The sequence below is a fragment of the Pecten maximus genome, chromosome 19 (assembly GCF_902652985.1).
Source record: "Pecten maximus chromosome 19, xPecMax1.1, whole genome shotgun sequence".
Classification (NCBI taxonomy): Eukaryota; Metazoa; Mollusca; class Bivalvia; order Pectinida; family Pectinidae; genus Pecten; species Pecten maximus.
Window position 1 is genome coordinate 27,257,612 of NC_047033.1, and position 20,834 is coordinate 27,278,445.

The 20,834-nt window shown below is 35.7% G+C and overlaps 1 protein-coding gene across 1 annotated transcript; it reads right to left on the reverse strand.

Moving 5' to 3' along the window:
- Window positions 1–632: 632 nt before the first annotated feature.
- Window positions 633–18,913, reverse strand: LOC117317953 (nicotinamide N-methyltransferase-like). Its single transcript, XM_033872920.1, has 3 exons — window positions 18,762–18,913; window positions 3,935–4,136; window positions 633–2,160 (listed from the first exon to the last, which is right to left on the reverse strand). Exons 1-3 carry the CDS (start codon window positions 18,910–18,912, stop codon window positions 1,713–1,715), a joined length of 801 nt encoding a protein of 266 aa, XP_033728811.1. The 5' UTR covers window position 18,913; the 3' UTR covers window positions 633–1,712.
- Window positions 18,914–20,834: the final 1,921 nt, after the last annotated feature.

Consider the following 20,834-nt stretch of genomic DNA (forward strand, 5'->3'; position numbering starts at 1 on the left):
ATACTTTATTTTGTTTTGATTTGTATCTGAAGTGTTTACGATGTACTTTATATTATGGCTGTGAGTGTCTAAGTAGAATCATATATATTTATTATATTATGAATTTCTCCTTTGATATAATGTAATCTGTACACACCTATAATTAATAATAAAACAATCGGAAATGATATTGTGTTGCTATTGTATATAGCGTAACTATAAAGCGGTTCATTAAATGATATTAATACACAGTCACACTTTGATCCTTGTAGCTGTATATTAGTTTACTTTTAGCTGTACATTGTATATTAGTTTACCTGTAGCTGGAGGGGCCGCGGTGGCCGAGTGGTTAAGGTGTCCCGACACTTTATCACTAGCCCTCCACCTCTGGGTTGCGAGTTCGAAACCTACGTGGGGCAGTTACCAGGTACTGACCGTAGGTCGGTGGTTTTTCTCCGGCTTTCCTCCACCTCCAAAACCTGGCACGTCCTTAAATGACCCTGGCTGTTAATAGGACGTTAATAAAAAACAATCCAAACCTGTAGCTGTATAGCCGTAGATCTACACTCTTATGAACTAATCTACAGTGGAAGGTAGATAACTGTTACCTTTAAAAGTGTAATAGCAGAAAAGAAAAATAACATAGTGACATATTGCAGGTTAATCCATAATTTAATATCAGTTAAATACAATTTGAAGAGGAAAGTCAGCTGATAAATTTATAATAAATACAGTATGAAATTTGCGCAAACAATTTCATATCCCTTCAAGATCTATATCTCAAATACACTACATTGCCACGAAAAAGTTAAAATATCACGGACATGTCCAGGTCACCGAAACGATTTATTCTGAAGGTTGGGAATCAACTGTATTGATATTGTTTCATCCTCTTGTACCCGACACTTTTCTTGCGCTTCTGATGTTTCGTAGACTCTTCTTGTTTTCGGCTCTAATTTTCTATGATATATCAATATATTGAATATCTTCGCCCATCCCCTTGTTTTATGGATAACTGACACTCCGACTTGTAAAACTCTGTCTATGCTTACCGTCATTTTGTACGTTTTTATCTTCACTTGATATATGCGAAAATAAATCGGTTTTCATATAACAATTTTGGAGTATTGTAGTGAAAAATCCAGGGAGAGTTATCTCCCCTGGTTGGAACTCTCTGTGCACGAACTGGAGGTGCGCTCTGGTATATAATCCCGCGAAGTGACAGAGAGCGCCCTCTTTGATCTTGAACCTCAACTACAGCAAGTCACGAAACGCGAGTACTCGCTGCATTGTTTGGGTTTTGGGATACGGGAGCATTCATTAGTCTTCTAGAGAAGGCTGGTGATACCCTACGCCAGTTTTCTCTACAGAATTCTGCAGCAGGGTTTTTTTTTTGTTGTTTTTTTTATATATATTTTCTCGTCACTCTTGTCTGACGTATTCATAGTTCTACTACCAAACTCACAATGAGGTGAAATCAGACCGAAGTAATTTGTTAAAAGGGGCATTTTGTATGTCATTTCTTGAAAATCCCATGCAATGCGGAGACAAAGTTCAATGAAAGGCTCGAGAACGAGAATTCAAGTCATGGACACAATAAATGACATGCCGGTAGTGAAATGAAATACGAATGAGCATCGGAGACCCACGGTTGATTGCGTTACGCTACCCTGGTGATAAGTGTAGCGTAACGTAGTGCAATCAACCGTGGCCGGGTCTCCGACGATGCTCTATTACGTGCGAAGTAAGGTCTTGGTGGTAGAACCTGCTCGAGTAACGATGACAAATGCCCCTTTGGTGTCACTAAGTACACTATCCTGAGTTTTGATCCAACGCATACTCAGAAGAGTGTGTCCTAGATCCTCAAGGACCTCTTCCGCCTGGTGACGTTTCAAAGGGAGACTACTGAAGGTTTGTTCTCCAACCCGGTAATATGACTGTCCACATAAACCGACAAGGATTAAATGGCCTCCTGGCTTTAACAGACCACATACGTTCTTCATCGCTTTTCTGTATTCCCCTATTGACTGGGATGCTACTTCGAGACACAAGCTCGAAATGATGACATCAAAATATTCTGATCCATACTCGCTTCCAAGAGGATGTTCCAAATGTACATCAATTGCTAAGATCCCACGGACTTTCTGTCGCATGTCATCTTGTCTGTTAATGACACTTTCACTGAAAGGAAGAGAGTATAAACAGATTTATACCATAATAGGTATTATTCCACTCCCGAGGTTTGAAATTATTATTACAACTGTTGAATAACATTCAGTTTATACAGAGACATATATCTGTATATATGTCTCTGGTTTATACCACACGTGGAATAAACTCTAAATGCGTTTTGATTGGTTGATACGATGACCTTTGACCGGACTATTTTTCAATCACGTGGTTCAATGACCGCTTCACCGGGACGGGGAAATGATGATACACACAAAGTAGTTCACCATTGTATAAGCGATAATTCATTTTTATATAGATTTGTATGAAATTGTCGCTTGAAAAATGATATTCTTGATTGCTAATCATTTGTTATTATTAACTGTAAATTATAATATCTGCACACAATTCCGAAATTGTCAGTTTTGCATATCAATTAGCGGAATTTCATTTTAGGTCATATCCGTAAGAACAAATGTTGAAACAATATTTTCTTGTCGTAGAAACATGTCACACAAACTCGTATTTGTTGCTTATGAGATTTCTTTCACTCTCGTTTGGTTTTCCTAAAGTTACCAAAAAAACTTGCTTAAGCTCCTGTTTGAAACTTTGGAAAAATAACTAACACGAGTGAAAGAAATGCCAGCGAGGTCAGGTCACAGTTTTTTTTCTGTTTTGCGTCCTTTGAGATTAAAAAAAACTTAAAGTATTATAGCCAGCAAATTGAAAAGGAAAATACATAAATATCAAAACATAAGATATTTGTCAGTGATACTTGTAATCTGCGTTATATTTTAGATATCTGTGTATAGGAGAAGGATATAATCAAAACCGTCTAACTTAACCACCTTAATAAACTTACTTTAAACTGATAAACATGGTTATTTTGATAAATGTTCTGGTCGACTGGTCGTTCATATGGATGCAGTTTGATTCCGTAAGTTTACTGATATATTTCTACACAATCCATTATGAAAATCTGTTTGTGTTCGTTTTTCGTTAAAACAGAAAATTAAATGTGGCCTTACATGAGATACATCTAAATTATCAACTTAACTACGAGATAGCCATAACCTGGTCAACTCAGCTAAGCTGTATGGTTTCCTTCCCATAATCAATCCAGTATTGTAACAAAATACACAGGAGATATTGACACCATTAGATATTTACTGAAAGATAGAGATAGAAGCTAGAGTTTTTTTTTTTTTTTTTTTTTGAACTTTAGAAAAATAACTAGGGAGAGTGAAAGAAATAGCATATACAGCAACCATGAGTTTGTGTAATCCGTTTCTACCACAATAGAAAAGCTATATTCTGAGAACGAATTGGCCTGCTTTGTGTCAACGTGTGTTCTTTTCATAATACCAGGCGTGGTGTAATGATATGACCTAAATTGAACTTTCGCTAATGAATATGCAAAACTGACAATTTCGGAGGTGTATGGAAATATTACAATTCATTACAAACCACAAATAAGTAAGAAATAAGTGTTTTAAAGCAATAAAACTGATTAAAAAATAGATAATAACAAAAACAACTTCGAACTACTTCTTTTGCGTTATCGTTTCCGGAGCATTACTATAATATTGTGAAGCGGCCTTCAAGTGTTAGCCAATCATATTGGGAATTCTACCTCATCAAGTGGTCAATCAGGGATCCAATGCGAAGACACATCCGGGGGAATTAAATCCACCCACCTATTGTGGTAGAAACTGAATTAAATCATTTGCTGCGGGGGTAATGATGACATGATACAATCAAATCTATAAAATAAAGTAGCTCTTACTCTGAATTTTCTCTCCGTAGGACATATTCCATTATTCCAGTTTGCGGTCGTGTTCCCAATTTCCACCAATCAGTGAGCACCTTTCTGTTCTGTGCTGCGTAGTCACTTAAGTAGATTTCGCCGACGTGTTGACTTCCGCTGATGACAGAGTGCACGGTAGGACCAGTACCAACATCCAACAGGCGACTTCCGGTAACCCGTGCTTAATAAAAATTGTGTCAAAAGTCTTACTTTTGATAGAGAAAACACACAAGCATGCAAAGAAAAACGTATTTTTAACTCAACATAGATTATAAAGAGGTAAAATCATTTGAATAGATATTAGTGTCACCATCTTGTGATGTATGCATACGTTTAATATATTATTAGGAACGGGTGAGTATAATGTTCATGTAACTCGTGACCAATTCTTTTGCTGTATATTGACAATAAAATATGTTTTAACCAAAATAAACGTAATATAAATTGACATGTAGATCCGTGAACATGGAAAAGAGGTTCATTTTGTAATCCGTTTCATCGACGATACATGTTATGCATATCTATTTTGATTCAGGGGAATGTCACATCCTCAAACTGGGAGCCAGGGAAGTGTCAGCTGATATGTAATAATACTTGTAGCGGTAATCGTATTTTAGCGATAATCGTATTTTTAGCGTTTTTCGCGCCGGAAGCGTTCCGCTAAATTATAATTACGCTAATTCTAGTCTAGGTACTTAAGCTAATCTATTTTAATCAGTTTAACTTGTGTCCAATTTCATTTGAATTTTTCAAATAAAATATGTTTAAACTAAAACTAACTAAACTAATCTATTTTAATCAGTTTAACTTGTGTCCAATTTCATTTGAATTTTTCATATAAAATATGTTTAAACTAAAACTAACTAAACTGATCTATTTTAATTTGGTTTTGCGCAAAAAGTTGAGTGCATCAAATTAAGTACGTTAGAGTACTCTGTTGACTTAACTCTATAATATGAATCATTCAGGGTTTTTTTCGTCAAAATTTCCTTTTTCGCTCACTCCAGTCTTGAACGGATACAATATAGAACTGTATTTTTGTATATATGTATACTGTAGTTGTAAATGATAATAACCGTAGTTTGGTATGTATGTATACTGTATTTGTAAATGATATTAACCGTAGTTTGGTATGTATGTATACTGTATTTGTAAATGATAATAACCGTAGTTTGGTATGTATGTATACTGTATTTGTAAATGATAATAACCGTAGTTTGGTATATATGTATACTGTAGTTGTATAATTATTACAACCGTAGTTTTTTTAGCTCACCTGAACCGAAGGTCCGGTGAGCTTATGTCATGGCGCAGCGACTGTCGTCCGTCCGTCCGTCCGTCCGTCCGTCGTCCGTCAACATTTGCTTCAAATCGCTACTAGTCAAAAAGTTCTTGTTGGATTTTGACCAAATTTGGCCAGAATCATCCTTGGCAGAAGGGGAACAGATTTTGCATAAATGGTGACTCTGACCCCCGAGGGGCCAAAGGGGCGGGGCCCAATAGGGGAAATAGAGGTAATTCCTTTAAATCGCTACTAGTCATAAAGTTATGAAAGGATTTGAACACATTTTAGTCAGAGACATCCTTGGGGGAAGGGGAACAGATTTTGCATAAATGGTGGCTCTGACCCCCAAGGGGCCTGATGGGCGGGGCCCAATAGGGGAAATAGAGAATTTCCTTTAAATCGCTACTTATCATAAAGTTATGAATGGATTTGAACATAATTTAGTCAGAAACATCCTTGGCAGAAGGGGAACAGATTTTGCATAAATGGTAACTCTGACCCTCAAGGGGCCGGAGGGACGGGGCCCAATAGGGGAAATTGAGGCAATACCTTCAAATCGCTACTAGTCATCAAGTTATGAATGGATTTGAACCCAATTTGGTCAGAAACATCCTTGGGGGAAGGGGAACAGATTTTGCATAAATGGTGACTCTGACCCCCAAGGGGCCAAATGGGCGGGGCCCAATAGGGGAAATAGAGGTAATTTCTTAAAATCGCTACTAGTCATCAAGTTATGAATGGATTTGAACCCAATTTGGTCAGAAACATCCTTGGGGAAAAGGAAACAGATCTTGCATAAATGGTGAATTTGACCCCCAAGGGGCCAAATGGGCGGGGCCCAATAGGGGAAATAGAGGTAATTCCTTAAAATCGCTACTAGTCATAAAGTTATGAATGGATTTGAACCTAATTTAGTCAGAAACATACTTTGCAGAAGGGGAACAGATTTTGCATAAATGGTAACTGTGACCCTCAAGGGGCCAAATGGGCAGGGCCCAATAGGGGAAATTGAGGTGATTCCTTTAAATCGCTACTTATCATAAAGTTATGAATGGATTTCAATTCAATTTGGTCAGAAACATCCTTTGAGGAAGGGGAACAGATTATGCATAAATGGTGACTCTGACCCCCGAGGGGCCAAAGGGGCGGGGCCCAATAGGGGAAATAGATGTAATTCCTTTAAATCGCTTCTAGTCATAAAGTTATGAATGGATTTTAACCCAATTTGGTCAAAAATATTCTTGGGGGGGAAAGGGAAACAGATTTTGCATAAATGGTGACTATGACCCCCAAGGGGCCAAATGGGCGGGGCCCAACAGGGGAGATAGAGGTAATGCATTTAAATCGCTACTTATCATAAAGTTATGAATGGATTTTAACCCAATTTGGTCAGAAACATCCATGGGGGAAGGGGAACAGATTTTGCATAAATGGTGACTCTGACCCCCTAGGGGCCAAAGGGGCGGGGCCCAATAGGGGAAATAGAGGTTATTCCTTTAAATCGCTACTAGTCATAAAGTTATAAAAGGATTTGAACCCATTTTGGTCAGAGACATCCTTGGGGGAAGGGGAACAGATTTTGCATAAATGGTGGCTCTGACCCCAAAGGGGCCAAAGCGGCCAAAGGGGCGGGGCCCAATAGGGGAAATAGAGGTAATTCCTTTAAATCGCTACTAGTCATAAAGTTATGAATGGATTTGAACCCAATTTGGTCAGAAATATCCTTGGGGGAAGGGGAACAGATTTTGCATAAATGGTATTTCTGACCCTCAAGGGGCCGGAGGGACGGGGCCCAATAGGGGAAATTGAGGCAATACCTTCAAATCGCTACTAGTCATAAAGTTATGAATGGATTTGAACCCAATATGGTCAGAAATATCCTTGGGGGAAGGGGAACAGATTTTGCATAAATGGTGACTATGACCCCCAAGGGGCCAAATGGGCGGGGCCCAATAGGGGAAATAGAGGTAATTCCTTTAAATCGCTACTAGTCATAAAGTTTTGAATTGATTTGAACCTAATTTAGTCAGAAACATCCTTGGCAGAAGGGGAACAGATTTTGCATAAATGGTAACTCTGACCCTCAAAGGGCCAAATGGGCAGGGCCCATTACGGGAAATTGAGGTGATTCCTTTAAATCGCTACTTATCATAAAGTTATGAATGGATTTCAATTCAATTTGGTCAGAAACATCCTTGGGGGAAGGGGAACAGATTTTGCATAAATGGTGACTCTGACCCCCAAGGGGCCAAATGGGCGGGGCCCAACAGGGGAGATAGAGGTAATGCATTTAAATCGCTACTTATCATAAAGTTATGAATGGATTTTAACCCAATTTGGTCAGAAACATCCATGGGGGAAGGAGAACAGATTTTGCATAAATGGTGACTCTGACCCCCTAGGGGCCAAAGGGGCGGGGCCCAATAGGGGAAATAGAGGTAATTCCTTTAAATCGCTACAGTCATAAAGTGATGAATGCATGTCTAAAAACAATTCTTGAGGTCTTTCAGACCTTAGAGAGTCTGGACTTCATTAATTTTTAAAGCAGTTCGGCTTCCAATACTATAACTATATATAGCATTGTTAGAGATTTACAAATAAAATAAATTGAATATGAACATTATTTTGACATTTGATCTAATCCAACCAGGTGAGCGATACAGGCCCCATGGGCCTCTTGTTATACATACTGTAGTTGTAAATGATAATAACCGTAGTTTGGTATGTATGTATACTGTTGTTGTATAATGATAATAACCGTAGTTTGGTATATATGTATACTGTTGTTGTATAATGATAATAACCGTAGTTTGGTATATATGTATACTGTAGTTGTATAATGATAATAACCGTAGTTTGGTATGTATGTATACTGTTGTTGTATAATGATAATAACCGTAGTTTGGTATGTATGTATAATGTAGTTGTATGATGATAATAACCGGAGTTTGGTATATATGTATACTGTAGTTGTATAATGATAATAACCGTAGTTTGGTATGTATGTATACTGTAGTTGTATGATGATAATAACCGGAGTTTGGTATATATGTATACTGTAGTTGTATGATGATAATAACCGTAGTTTGGTATGTATGTATACTGTAGTTGTATGATGATAATAACCGTAGTTTGGTATGTATGTATACTGTAGTTGTATAATGATAATAACCGTAGTTTGGTATATATGTATAATGAAGTTGTATTATGATAATAACCGTAGTTTGATATGTATGTATACTGTAGTTGTAAATGATAATAACCGTAGTTTGGTATGTATGTATACTGTATTTGTAAATGATAATAACCGTAGTTTGGTATGTATGTATACTGTAGTTGTATGGTGATAATAACCGTAGTTTGGTATGTATGTATACTGTATTTGTATGATGATAATAACCGTAGTTTGGTATACGTGTAAATGTATGCTGTTGTTATTTAATGATAATTACCGTAGTTTGGTATATATGTATACTGTAGTTGTATGATGATAATAACCGTAGTTTGGTATGTATGTATACTGTAGTTGTATGATGATAATAACCGTAGTTTGGTATGTATGTATACTGTATTTGTAAATGATAATAACCGTAGTTTGGTATGTATGTATACTGTAGTTGTAAATGATAATAACCGTAGTTTGGTATGTATGTATATTGTAGTTGTATAATGATAATAACCGTAGTTTGGTATATATGTATACTGTAGTTGTATGATGATAATAACCGTAGTTTGGTATGTATGTATACTGTAGTTGTATAATGATAATAACCGTAGTTTGGTATATTTGTATACATTCTGTAGTTGTATAATTATAATAACCGTAGTTTGGTATGTATGTATTCTGTAGTTGTATAATGATAATAACCGTAGTTTGGTATATTTGTATACTGTAGTTGTATGATGATAATAACCGTAGTTTGGTATATTTGTTTACTGTAGTTGTATAATGATAATAACCGTAGTTTGGTATGTATGTATACTGTATTTGTAAATGATAATAACCGTAGTTTGGTTTGTATGTATACTGTAGTTGTATGATGATAATAACCGTAGTTTGGTTTGTATGTATACTGTGGTTGTATGATGATAATAACCGTAGTTTGGTATGTATGTATACTGTAGTTGTAAATGATAATAACCGTAGTTTGGTTTGTATGTATACTGTAGTTGTATAATGATAATAACCGTAGTTTGATATGTATGTATACTGTAGTTATAAATGATAATAACCGTAGTTTGGTATGTATGTATACTGTATTTGTAAATGATAATAACCGTAGTTTGGTATGTATGTATACTGTAGTTGTATGATGATAATAACCGTAGTTTGGTATGTATGTATACTGTATTTGTAAATGATAATAACCGTAGTTTGGTATGTATGTATACTGTATTTGTATGATGATAATAACCGTAGTTTGGTATACGTGTAAATGTATGCTGTTGTTGTTTAATGATAATAACCGTAGTTTGGTATATATGTATACTGTAGTTGTATGATGATAATAACCGTAGTTTGGTATGTATGTATACTGTAGTTGTATGATGATAATAACCGTAGTTTGGTATGTATGTATACTGTATTTGTAAATGATAATAACCGTAATTTGGTATGTATGTATACTGTATTTGTAAATGATAATAACCGTAGTTTGGTATGTATGTATACTGTATTTGTATGATGATAATAACCGTAGTTTGGTATACGTGTAAATGTATGCTGTTGTTGTTTAATGATAATAACCGTAGTTTGGTATATATGTATACTGTAGTTGTATGATGATAATAACCGTAGTTTGGTATGTATGTATACTGTAGTTGTATGATGATAATAACCGTAATTTGGTATGTATGTATACTGTATTTGTAAATGATAATAACCGTAATTTGGTATGTATGTATACTGTATTTGTAAATGATAATAACCGTAGTTTGGTATGTATGTATACTGTATTTGTAAATGATAATAACCGTAGTTTGGTATGTATGTATACTGTATTTGTATAATGATAATAACCGTAGTTTGGTATGTATATATACTGTACTTGTATAATGATAATAACCGCAGTTTGGTATGTATGTATACTGTACATGTATTTGTATAATTATAATAACCGCAGTTTGGTATGTATGTATACTGTAGTTGTATGATGATAATAACCGTAGTTTGGTATGTATGTATACTGTAGTTGTAAATGATAATAACCGTAGTTTGGTATGTATGTATACTGTATTTGTAAATGATAATAACCGTAGTTTGGTATGTATGTATACTGTATTTGTAAATGATAATAACCGTAGTTTTGTATGTATGTATACTGTATTTGTAAATGATAATAACCGTAGTTTGGTTAGTATGTATACTGTAGTTGTATAATGATAATAACCGTAGTTTGGTATGTATGTATATTGTAGTTGTATAATGATAATAACCGTAGTTTTGTATATATGTATACTGTAGTTGTATGATGATAATAACCGTAGTTTGGTATGTATGTATACTGTAGTTGTATAATGATAATAACCGTAGTTTGGTATATTTGTATACATTCTGTAGTTGTATAATTATAATAACCGTAGTTTGGTATGTATGTATTCTGTAGTTGTATAATGATAATAACCGTAGTTTGGTATATTTGTATACTGTAGTTGTATGATGATAATAACCGTAGTTTGGTATATTTGTTTACTGTAGTTGTATAATGATAATAACCGTAGTTTGGTATGTATGTATACTGTATTTGTAAATGATAATAACCGTAGTTTGGTATATATGTACATACTGTATTTGTAAATGATAATAACCGTAGTTTGGTATATATGTACATACTGTATTTGTAAATGATAATAACCGTAGTTTGGTATGTATGTATACTGTAGTTGTATGATGATAATAACTGCAGTTTGGTATATATGTACATACTGTATTTGTAAATGATAATAAGCATAGTTTGGTATGTATGTATACTGTATTTGTAAATGATAATAACCGTAGTTTTGTATGTATGTATACTGTATTTGTAAATGATAATAACCGTAGTTTGGTTAGTATGTATACTGTAGTTGTATAATGATAATAACCGTAGTTTGGTATGTATGTATATTGTAGTTGTATAATGATAATAACCGTAGTTTTGTATATATGTATACTGTAGTTGTATGATGATAATAACCGTAGTTTGGTATGTATGTATACTGTAGTTGTATAATGATAATAACCGTAGTTTGGTATATTTGTATACATTCTGTAGTTGTATAATTATAATAACCGTAGTTTGGTATGTATGTATTCTGTAGTTGTATAATGATAATAACCGTAGTTTGGTATATTTGTATACTGTAGTTGTATGATGATAATAACCGTAGTTTGGTATATTTGTTTACTGTAGTTGTATAATGATAATAACCGTAGTTTGGTATGTATGTATACTGTATTTGTAAATGATAATAACCGTAGTTTGGTATATATGTACATACTGTATTTGTAAATGATAATAACCGTAGTTTGGTATATATGTACATACTGTATTTGTAAATGATAATAACCGTAGTTTGGTATGTATGTATACTGTAGTTGTATGATGATAATAACTGCAGTTTGGTATATATGTACATACTGTATTTGTAAATGATAATAAGCATAGTTTGGTATGTAGGGTTCGTAGTAAGTATTAAGGTACTATTCGGCGTCAAAATCCTCATAGACGATCGTGTGTTCCTTGCCGTCCATTATAATTAAGAAATTACGAGGACAATGAACTTCTGTTTCAGAAAACTTGGTCGATGTGTATTACATGGTTGAGTCTATGATCGATACGGGATGCACGTTTAAGTTTGTGGCAGATTTGCAGAGAAAGGGAAGAATGTTTTCTTTACGTACGTATTACATAGATAAATGAATATAACCAGGCGTCACAGCTGGAGAAATGAGATCGAGACATTGGGTATGATCCACTACATGAATTTACATTAGGTTATGGATTCATATACATGTATGTCAAATGTTGTGTAGGCTTTTCAATATATCAGAAACCAAAAAACAAAATCACAAAAAAGTACACAAAACTGAGAAAAAATTATAAGAACCCATCAAATCTGAAGAATGTTACGTCAAGGGAACTATGGAGGGTTAAAAGGGACATAAGTCAAACATAATATTTTCATTTTTTTTTTCTTACTTTTTTTTACTTTTCTAATTGCAACTTCTCATTATTTGTCATTACTGCTTTATTTCTCACAATTTTATGTCCCTTTTAACCCTCCATAGGGAACAGTGTACACGACAATATCTGGGGTACACCTTGAAGTGACTTCATATTTATTTATATGAAATTTGATCTAAGCCAGCTCGTCCCCGGATGGTGGTGTGCCATGCTAATCCGATATCTGTAATTAATAATTATGGTCGATACGGGATGCACGCTTAAGTTTGTACTCATTTGTAATTTATGAGACATAACTATATATGTTAATGTATCCGGCACAACTGTATCTTTCGTGTAGTTGAATTATTAATATTTTGATTAAGTGACAGTGAATGTTAACTTCTCCCGTATTTGGGTTTATACTGCAGAGTTCGAAGTCTTTGTATAGCGTACATTTTCATACGTCACCGTCAAATCATCTTCGCTAGAGCCAAGGTTTATGATAACGTTAAACTGCAAGAACGTTCGTGTAGTGTGACGTAATCAGAACCCTTGGTTAGCGAAGATGCCGTCAAATGTAAGATATAGGCCTCGCAATATTGGTTATATTTTGAGGAAGCCATTTTAGGTCTACTATTAAAAGAAAAACAATTTAACAATGCTTAGGTCTACCATTTATTTCACACTGAAGTATCTTATGTGTTGAAATGATATTGTGAGTTTTTAACACACCCTATTTATTTATAGAAACACAAGAATACTGATTACATGCATTACGACTTTGTGATGCAATAGTGAGGAATATCAATTTTGAAATGTATTGTAAATATGAAAAAAATTCTTCAAAATGAAATGGTCTTTTTTGCGTAGAAATCATTTGTATTTGATAAAAAAATCTTTTGAGCTTTGATATTCATAAATCTTAAAATCTAATCTTCAAGGGATATATATTATCAAACAATTCAGTATATATGATGAATACGTGTATATCTTTTTTCAGTAAGAACCACTTGTCGTTAGAATGGCCATGCCGTTAGAATTGCCGTTAAAATTGCCGTTAAAATTGTCGTTATGATTACCGTTATAATTGCCGTTGTAATATTGTCGTTAGAATTGCCGCCGTTAGAATTGCCGTGCCGTTAGACTTTCCGTTAGGATTGTCGTCAGAATTGCCGTTAGAATTGCCGTTAGAATTGTCGTTAGAATTGCCGTTAGAATTGTCGTTAGAATTGTCGTCAGATTTGTCGTTAGAATTGTCGTCAGAATTGTCGTTAGAATTGTCGTCAGATTTGCCGTTAGAATTGTCGTCGTTAGACTTTCCGTTAGAATTGTCGTCAGATTTGTCGTTAGAATTGTCGTTAGAATTGCCGTTAGAATTGTCGTCGTTAGACTTTCCGTTAGGATTGTCGTCAGAATTGCCGTTAGAATTGCCGTGTCGTTAGAATTGCCGTTAGAATTGCGGTTAGAATTGCCGTTAGAATTGTCGTTAGAATTGTCGTCAGATTTGTCGTTAGAATTGTCGTTAGAATTGTCGTTAGAATTGTCGTCAGATTTGCCGTTAGAATTGTCGTCGTTAGACTTTCCGTTAGAATTGTCGTTAGAATTGCCGTTAGAATTGTCGTTAGAATTGCGGTTAGAATTGTCGTTAGAATTGTCGTTAGAATTGTCGTTAGAATTGCCGTTAGAATTGTCGTCGTTAGAATTGTCGTTAGAATTGCCGTTAGAATTGTCGTTAGAATTGCGGTTAGAATTGTCGTTAGAATTGTCGTTAGAATTGTCGTTAGAATTGTCGTTAGAATTGTCGTCAGATTTGTCGTTAGAATTGTCGTTAGAATTGTCGTCAGAATTGCCGTTAGAATTGTCGTTAGAATTGCCGTTAGAATTGTCGTTAGAATTGTCGTCAGATTTGTCGTTAGAATTGTCGTTAGAATTGCGGTTAGAATTGTCGTTAGAATTGTCGTCAGATTTGTCGTTAGAATTGTCGTTAGAATTGTCGTTAGAATTGTCGTCAGAATTGTCGTTAGAATTGTCGTCAGATTTGTCGTTAGAATTGCCGTTAGAATTGTCGTCAGAATTGTCGTTAGAATTGCGGTTAGAATTATCGTTAGAATTGTCGTTAGAATTGCGGTTAGAATTGTCGTTAGAATTGTCGTTAGAATTGCCGTCAGATTTGCCGTTAGAATTGTCGTCAGATTTGTCGTTAGAATTGTCGTTAGAATTGTCGTTAGAATTGTCGTTGTAATGTTGCCGTTAGAATTGCCGTTAGAATTGCGGTTAGAATTGTCGTTAGAATTGTCGCCAGAATTGCCGTTAGAATTGTCGTCAGATTTGCCGTTAGAATTGTCGTTAAAATTGTCGCCAGAATTGCCGTTAGAATTATCGTGCCGTGAGAATTGCCGTTAGAATTGCCGTTAGAATTATCGTGCCGTGAGAATTGCCGTTAGAATTGTCGTTAAAATTGCCGTTAGAATTGCCGTTAGAATTGTCGTCAGATTTGTCGTTAGAATTGTCGTTAGAATTGCGGTTAGAATTGTCGTTAGAATTGCCGTTAGAATTGTCGTAAGAATTGCCGTTAGAATTGTCGTTAGAATTGCCGTTAGAATTGCCGTTAGAATTGTCGTTAGAATTGCCTTTAGAATTGCCGTTAGAATTGCCGTTTGAATTGTCGTTAGAATTGCTGTTAGAATTGCCGTTAGAATTGTCGTGCCGTTAGAATTGCCGTTAGAATTGCCATTAGAATTGTCGTTAGACTTGCCGTTAGAATTGTCGTTAGACTTGCCGTGCCGTTAGAATTGTCGTTAAAATTGTCATTAGAATTGCGGTTAGAATTGCCGTTAGAATTGCCATTAGAATTGTCGCCGTTAGAATTGTCGTTAGACTTGCCGTTAGACTTGTCGTTAAAATTGTCATTAGAATTGCCGTTAGAATTGCTGTTAGAATTGTCGTTGTAATGTTGCTGTTAGAATTGTCGTTAGAATTGCCGTTAGAATTGTCGTTAGAATTGCCGTTAGACTTGCCGTTAGAATTGCCGTTAAAATTGTCGTTAGAATTGTCGTACCGTTAGAATTGTCGTTAGAATTGTCGTACCGTTAGAATTGTCGTTAGAATTGCCATTAGAATTGTCGCCGTTAGAATTGCCGTTAGAATTAGAGGAAGCTGCTGGACCGGAGTACCCGATCGGTTCCCCGGGTACTCCGGTTTCCTCCCACAGTAAGACTCCTCGCGCGCTTTCATCCGGAATAACAAGAGTGATTTATTTAAGTTGATATAACTTGTATATCGTTGTAAAAAGTAATAATTAATTCAGTTTATTTATGGGTATATCCTGTATTGCAAAATTGAGTCCGGTGGTAATGATGTTTTCTCACTTTTTTCATAAATATATACATTGCAATTCTGGATTAAATGTGTGTATCTGTGTTTAGGAGGGGTACTTTAAACCATAATTGGCCTGTTATCCAGTAAATTCGCCCGTGCACATTCTTTGTGCAAAAAACAACCAGTGCAATAAATCCGTCGATTTCTGGGGTTTTATCGGCCTATAATAGAAACAGATCAATCCACTTATTTTATAATCCTACTGCGAGTTTCCAAATATTTCGCGACCACAATTTGTTCACAGGGTAATCCTCATGCTGAAAATAGTTTTCACGAGACTTTAATCACGTGATTCGTATTGTAAATATGGTCACCAAATATGGATTGACTTGATGGTATGTTGACATGTATGATCTCTCTGATTTTGATATTTTATCTTACGCTCGTTGACCAAAATACAACATAATGATTTTTTATATTCCTTATAAACGGGGCGTTTTCTAAATAACACTTAATTTTTTCATGTTATAGCTCCATAACGTAAAAATAGATTCAAGTTAATCCTTAGAAAATACTATTTGATTCCTGTTGAACTATTTTCTATTAGAAATTATTACGCTGTTGTATCAGCCAATCAAAAGCGACGTTGCAAACGGCGACGTCATATTTTACATTATGGACTGATAACATAAGTTTTCAAGCCAACGAAAATGCTTGTTATCAGCATGCTAAAATAAGAAAAATTATATTTATACAAGGCAAAAATTGAACTTCTAAGACTCAAAATCTTCAATGAAGTGAAAAAAACTTACTTGATATCCTATATTCATTTACCTGGAGATCCATCCCGCTTCTAATTCGCTACAGCGGAGCACAAGTGTCGCAACGACACATCGTGTTATTGGTTGTTCTGAATCAAAACACGACATCACGGATCACAAGTGTCGCACCGACACATCGTGTTATTGGTTGTTCTGAATCAAAACACGACATCACGGATCACAAGTGTCGCACCGACACATCGTGTTATTGGTTGTTCTGAATCAAAACACGACATCACGGAACACAAGTGTCGCACCGACACATCGTGTTATTGGTTGTTCTGAATCAAAACACGACATCACGGAACACAAGTGTCGCACCGACACATCGTGTTATTGGTCGTTCTGAATCAAAACACGACATCACGGAACACAAGTGTCACAACGACACATCGTGTCATTGGTCGTTCTGAATCAAAACACGACATCACGGATCACAAGTGTCGCAACGACACATCGTGTCATTGGTCGTTCTGAATCAAAACACGACATGACGGATCACAACTGTCGCAACGACACATCGTGTTATTGGTAGATCTGAATCAAAACACGACATCACGGAGCACAAGTGTCGCACCGACACATCGTGTTATTGGTCGTTCTGAATCAAAACACGACATCACGGATCACAAGTGTCACAACGACACATCGTGTCATTGGTCGTTCTGAATCAAAATACGACATCACGGAGCACAAGTGTCGCAACGACACATCGTGTCATTGGTCGTTCTGAATCAAAACACGACATCACGGATCACAAGTGTCGCAACGACACATCGTGTCATTGGTCGTTCTGAATCAAAACACGACATCACGGATCACAAGTGTCGCAACGACACATCGTGTCATTGGTCGTTCTGAATCAAAACACGACATCACGGAGCACAAGTGTCGCAACGACACATCGTGTTATTGGTCGTTCTGAATCAAAATACGACATCACGGAGCACAAGTGTCGCAACGACACATCGTGTCATTGGTAGATCTGAATCAAAACACGACATCACGGAGCACAACGACACATCGTGTTATTGGTAGATCTGAATCAAAATACGACATCACGGATCACAAGTGTCGCAACGACACATCGTGTCATTGGTCGTTCTGAATCAAAACACGACATCACGGATCACAAGTGTCGCAACGACACATCGTGTCATTGGTCGTTCTGAATCAAAACACGACATCACGGATCACAAGTGTCGCAACGAAACATCGTGTTATTGGTCGTTCTGAATCAAAACACGACATCACGGAGCACAAGTGTCGCAACGACACATCGTGTCATTGGTCGTTCTGAATCAAAACACGACATCACGGATCACAAGTGTCGCACCGACACATCGTGTTATTGGTCGTTCTGAATCAAAACACGACATCACGATATTGGTAATAACGACATGAATTAAACGTTTTGTTAATCATATACAGTACCGTGGTATTTCAAAAAGTGGCACTGTTACAGGTACAGCACAACAACATCCAATATATTTACATGCTAGGCTCATATTAATACCTTAAATGTCCAAAGTCAACAGGCGGGTACAACTTCTTGTATTGGATGCATCACAGGCGCAATTATAGTTATCTAACACTGGATGATGGTACCAAGATATAATTACAATCATCATGCTGACAGTGTAGTCAAAAGTCTCCTTGTCCTGGTAGACTTCCTTTGTATCAACGTTAATACCATAGTTTGATTCTAAAATTGCTATAGTTATACTTAGTTATACTTACGGAACATAAATAATTTATTATTATTTACTAGAATTATAACAGTAATACACACGCAACATAAAAAATGAAGAAATTTAAATTTGTTCTTGACATTGGTTTTCTTAATCGACTTTTTCTTCTTGGGAGTTCCTTCGAAAATGTCTAGCTACCAAACTGCGGCGTCACGAAGTTCCTCAGCTAATTGCTAGCTACCGATTTGCGGCGTCACAAAATTATGTCTGAAAAGTTCCTTAGCTTTCTAGCTACCAAAATGCAGCGTCACATATTTATGTTAATTTTATTTTGCTATGTACATATGACACAATTCCATAGCTCGATTTAAATACATATTTCATACATATCAAGTATTATATAGCAAAGCTGATAGGATACATAATGTATGATGGAATACCCAGTTACCAACGTATTGACTGAAATGACACCACAGTGTATGAACAATTGTTGATGCTAGAAACGAGATGTGATTTTAGATACACGATAAGTTAACGGTATACCTGTCCTGAAAGCATCATGGAGACTATCAAGAGTGAACTGTAGAAATTCATCCTTGTCTACAGCCTCCAGGGAGGGTTCGTAGTAAGTATCGAGGTACCATTCGGCGTCAAAGTCCTCCTCGTACGCCATCGTGTGCTCCTTGCCGTCCATTGTAATGACTAGGACAGGAACTTCTGTTTCAGGAAACGTGGTCGATACAGGATGCCGGGCCCAGTATGTGATAGATACATTTTGTATCTACGTGTTATACAGTTTAATTTGTGAAATCTTAAAGGCTTTCTTAATGAGTATAATAATCTTTTAAACACATGTCTATAATTTGTTATCAAAAGAATTATAATCCATTTAGATTTACATATAAGTGTTCGGTTATCTATATAAACGTTGTACACACGTGTACATGTTTATTGGTGTTTTCACTTAATAGAAATATTGTTTAAACTAATTAACTAAGTGTATTTTAATTAGTAAGTTGTAAAAGTTATTGAGTTCTGTAGCTAAAAACACTATCCACGGATAGTAACCCTTCAAATTATAGCAATTTCCTTCTGAAATAATGAATTCGTCCTGTCTATATAAGAATTATATATCTGCATGTCAAAAAGTCTTATTTTTTATATTGATATACTGTAACAACGATTTCGTCCTTCTCACAAGAGATAATTTGGTTGTAGTTCGTGTACGTCTTCGTCACCGGAATCACGAATGGACTTTAATTAGGAACATTAAAGACCAGACTTGAAACTAATTACACTATTATGAATCAGAGAATGGGACCTGTTGTCAATATATCAAGGGGATCATATAGAAACATGTTCTGGGGTTCGGCACAATCATTAAATATATAGCGGGTTACACAAAGAGTGGTTGTTTGATATAGAATTTATTTCACACGAGCTTTAGCAAAAATCACAAGCCGTGTGACCTGTTTAAAAAAAACCTTACGAGTGTGAAATAAATTCAATACAAAAAAATCACGAGGCGTGTGACCTGTTTCAAAAACGTGGTCAAGTATTATTTATTAACATTTCAAAACCCCTAAAATCCAGTTTTAAACGTAAAGTATGGCTATACGACCTAGGCAACTACGACGAATATCGTGACAGACTTTCTAACGTTGATTGGGACAGCACTCTCGACAGTAATGACATAGACATAAGTACAGAGCAATTTACACGTTGTTTACTTACAATTGCAATGAGTGTATACCAAAACAAGATATAATTGTAAGAGCGAATGATGCTGTTTGGATGAATGGTGCAATTAGAAAATTGATTTCGTAGACATAAGTATATACACCGCAAAGCCAAACAGTCACATAATTTTAGGAAAGCTCGTAATATGTGTGTAAATGCCATTCGTAAATATAAACGTGATTATTTTAATAAATTATGTACAAAGCTTAACCATACTAATACCAGCAGCAAAGAATGGTGGAAAATTGTTAATCGTCTTATGTCTAAGCTAACTCAAGCAAAAAAAACCCATATTCCTCCTATTTCCTATAACGGTAACTTTATACACGACGACTTAGACAAAGCCAATGCCTTTAACACTTTCTTCAGCTCACATTCTAATATAAACGACACTAATGTTGACCCTCCTGATCTACAAAAATCCCACAATCATACTCTTTCTGACATTGTCATAACACGACAAGATGTCCTTGACGTAATACATTCTCTTGACTGCAAAAAAAGCTGTTGGTCCTGACCTCATAAACCCACGACTAATCAAAGAAGCAGCCGAAGGTCTTAGCTATCCACTTCAAACATTATTCAATCACTCTCTTACTACTTATAAGTTCCCGTCGCAATGGAAGAGGGCGAATGTTACTCCCGTGCACAAAAAAAAAATGATCCTTCTGTTCTCGGAAATTACCGTCCTATCTCTCTTTTGTCTATAATAGGTAAAATGATGGAAAGGTGTACATATAAATATATTTATAACTATTTAACTGACAAGTCCTTACTCTCATCTTGTCAGTCGGGTTTCAGATCCGGTGATTCCACTATAAATCAACTTGTATCTATTTCTCATGATATATTTTCCGCTTTAGATAATAGTAAATA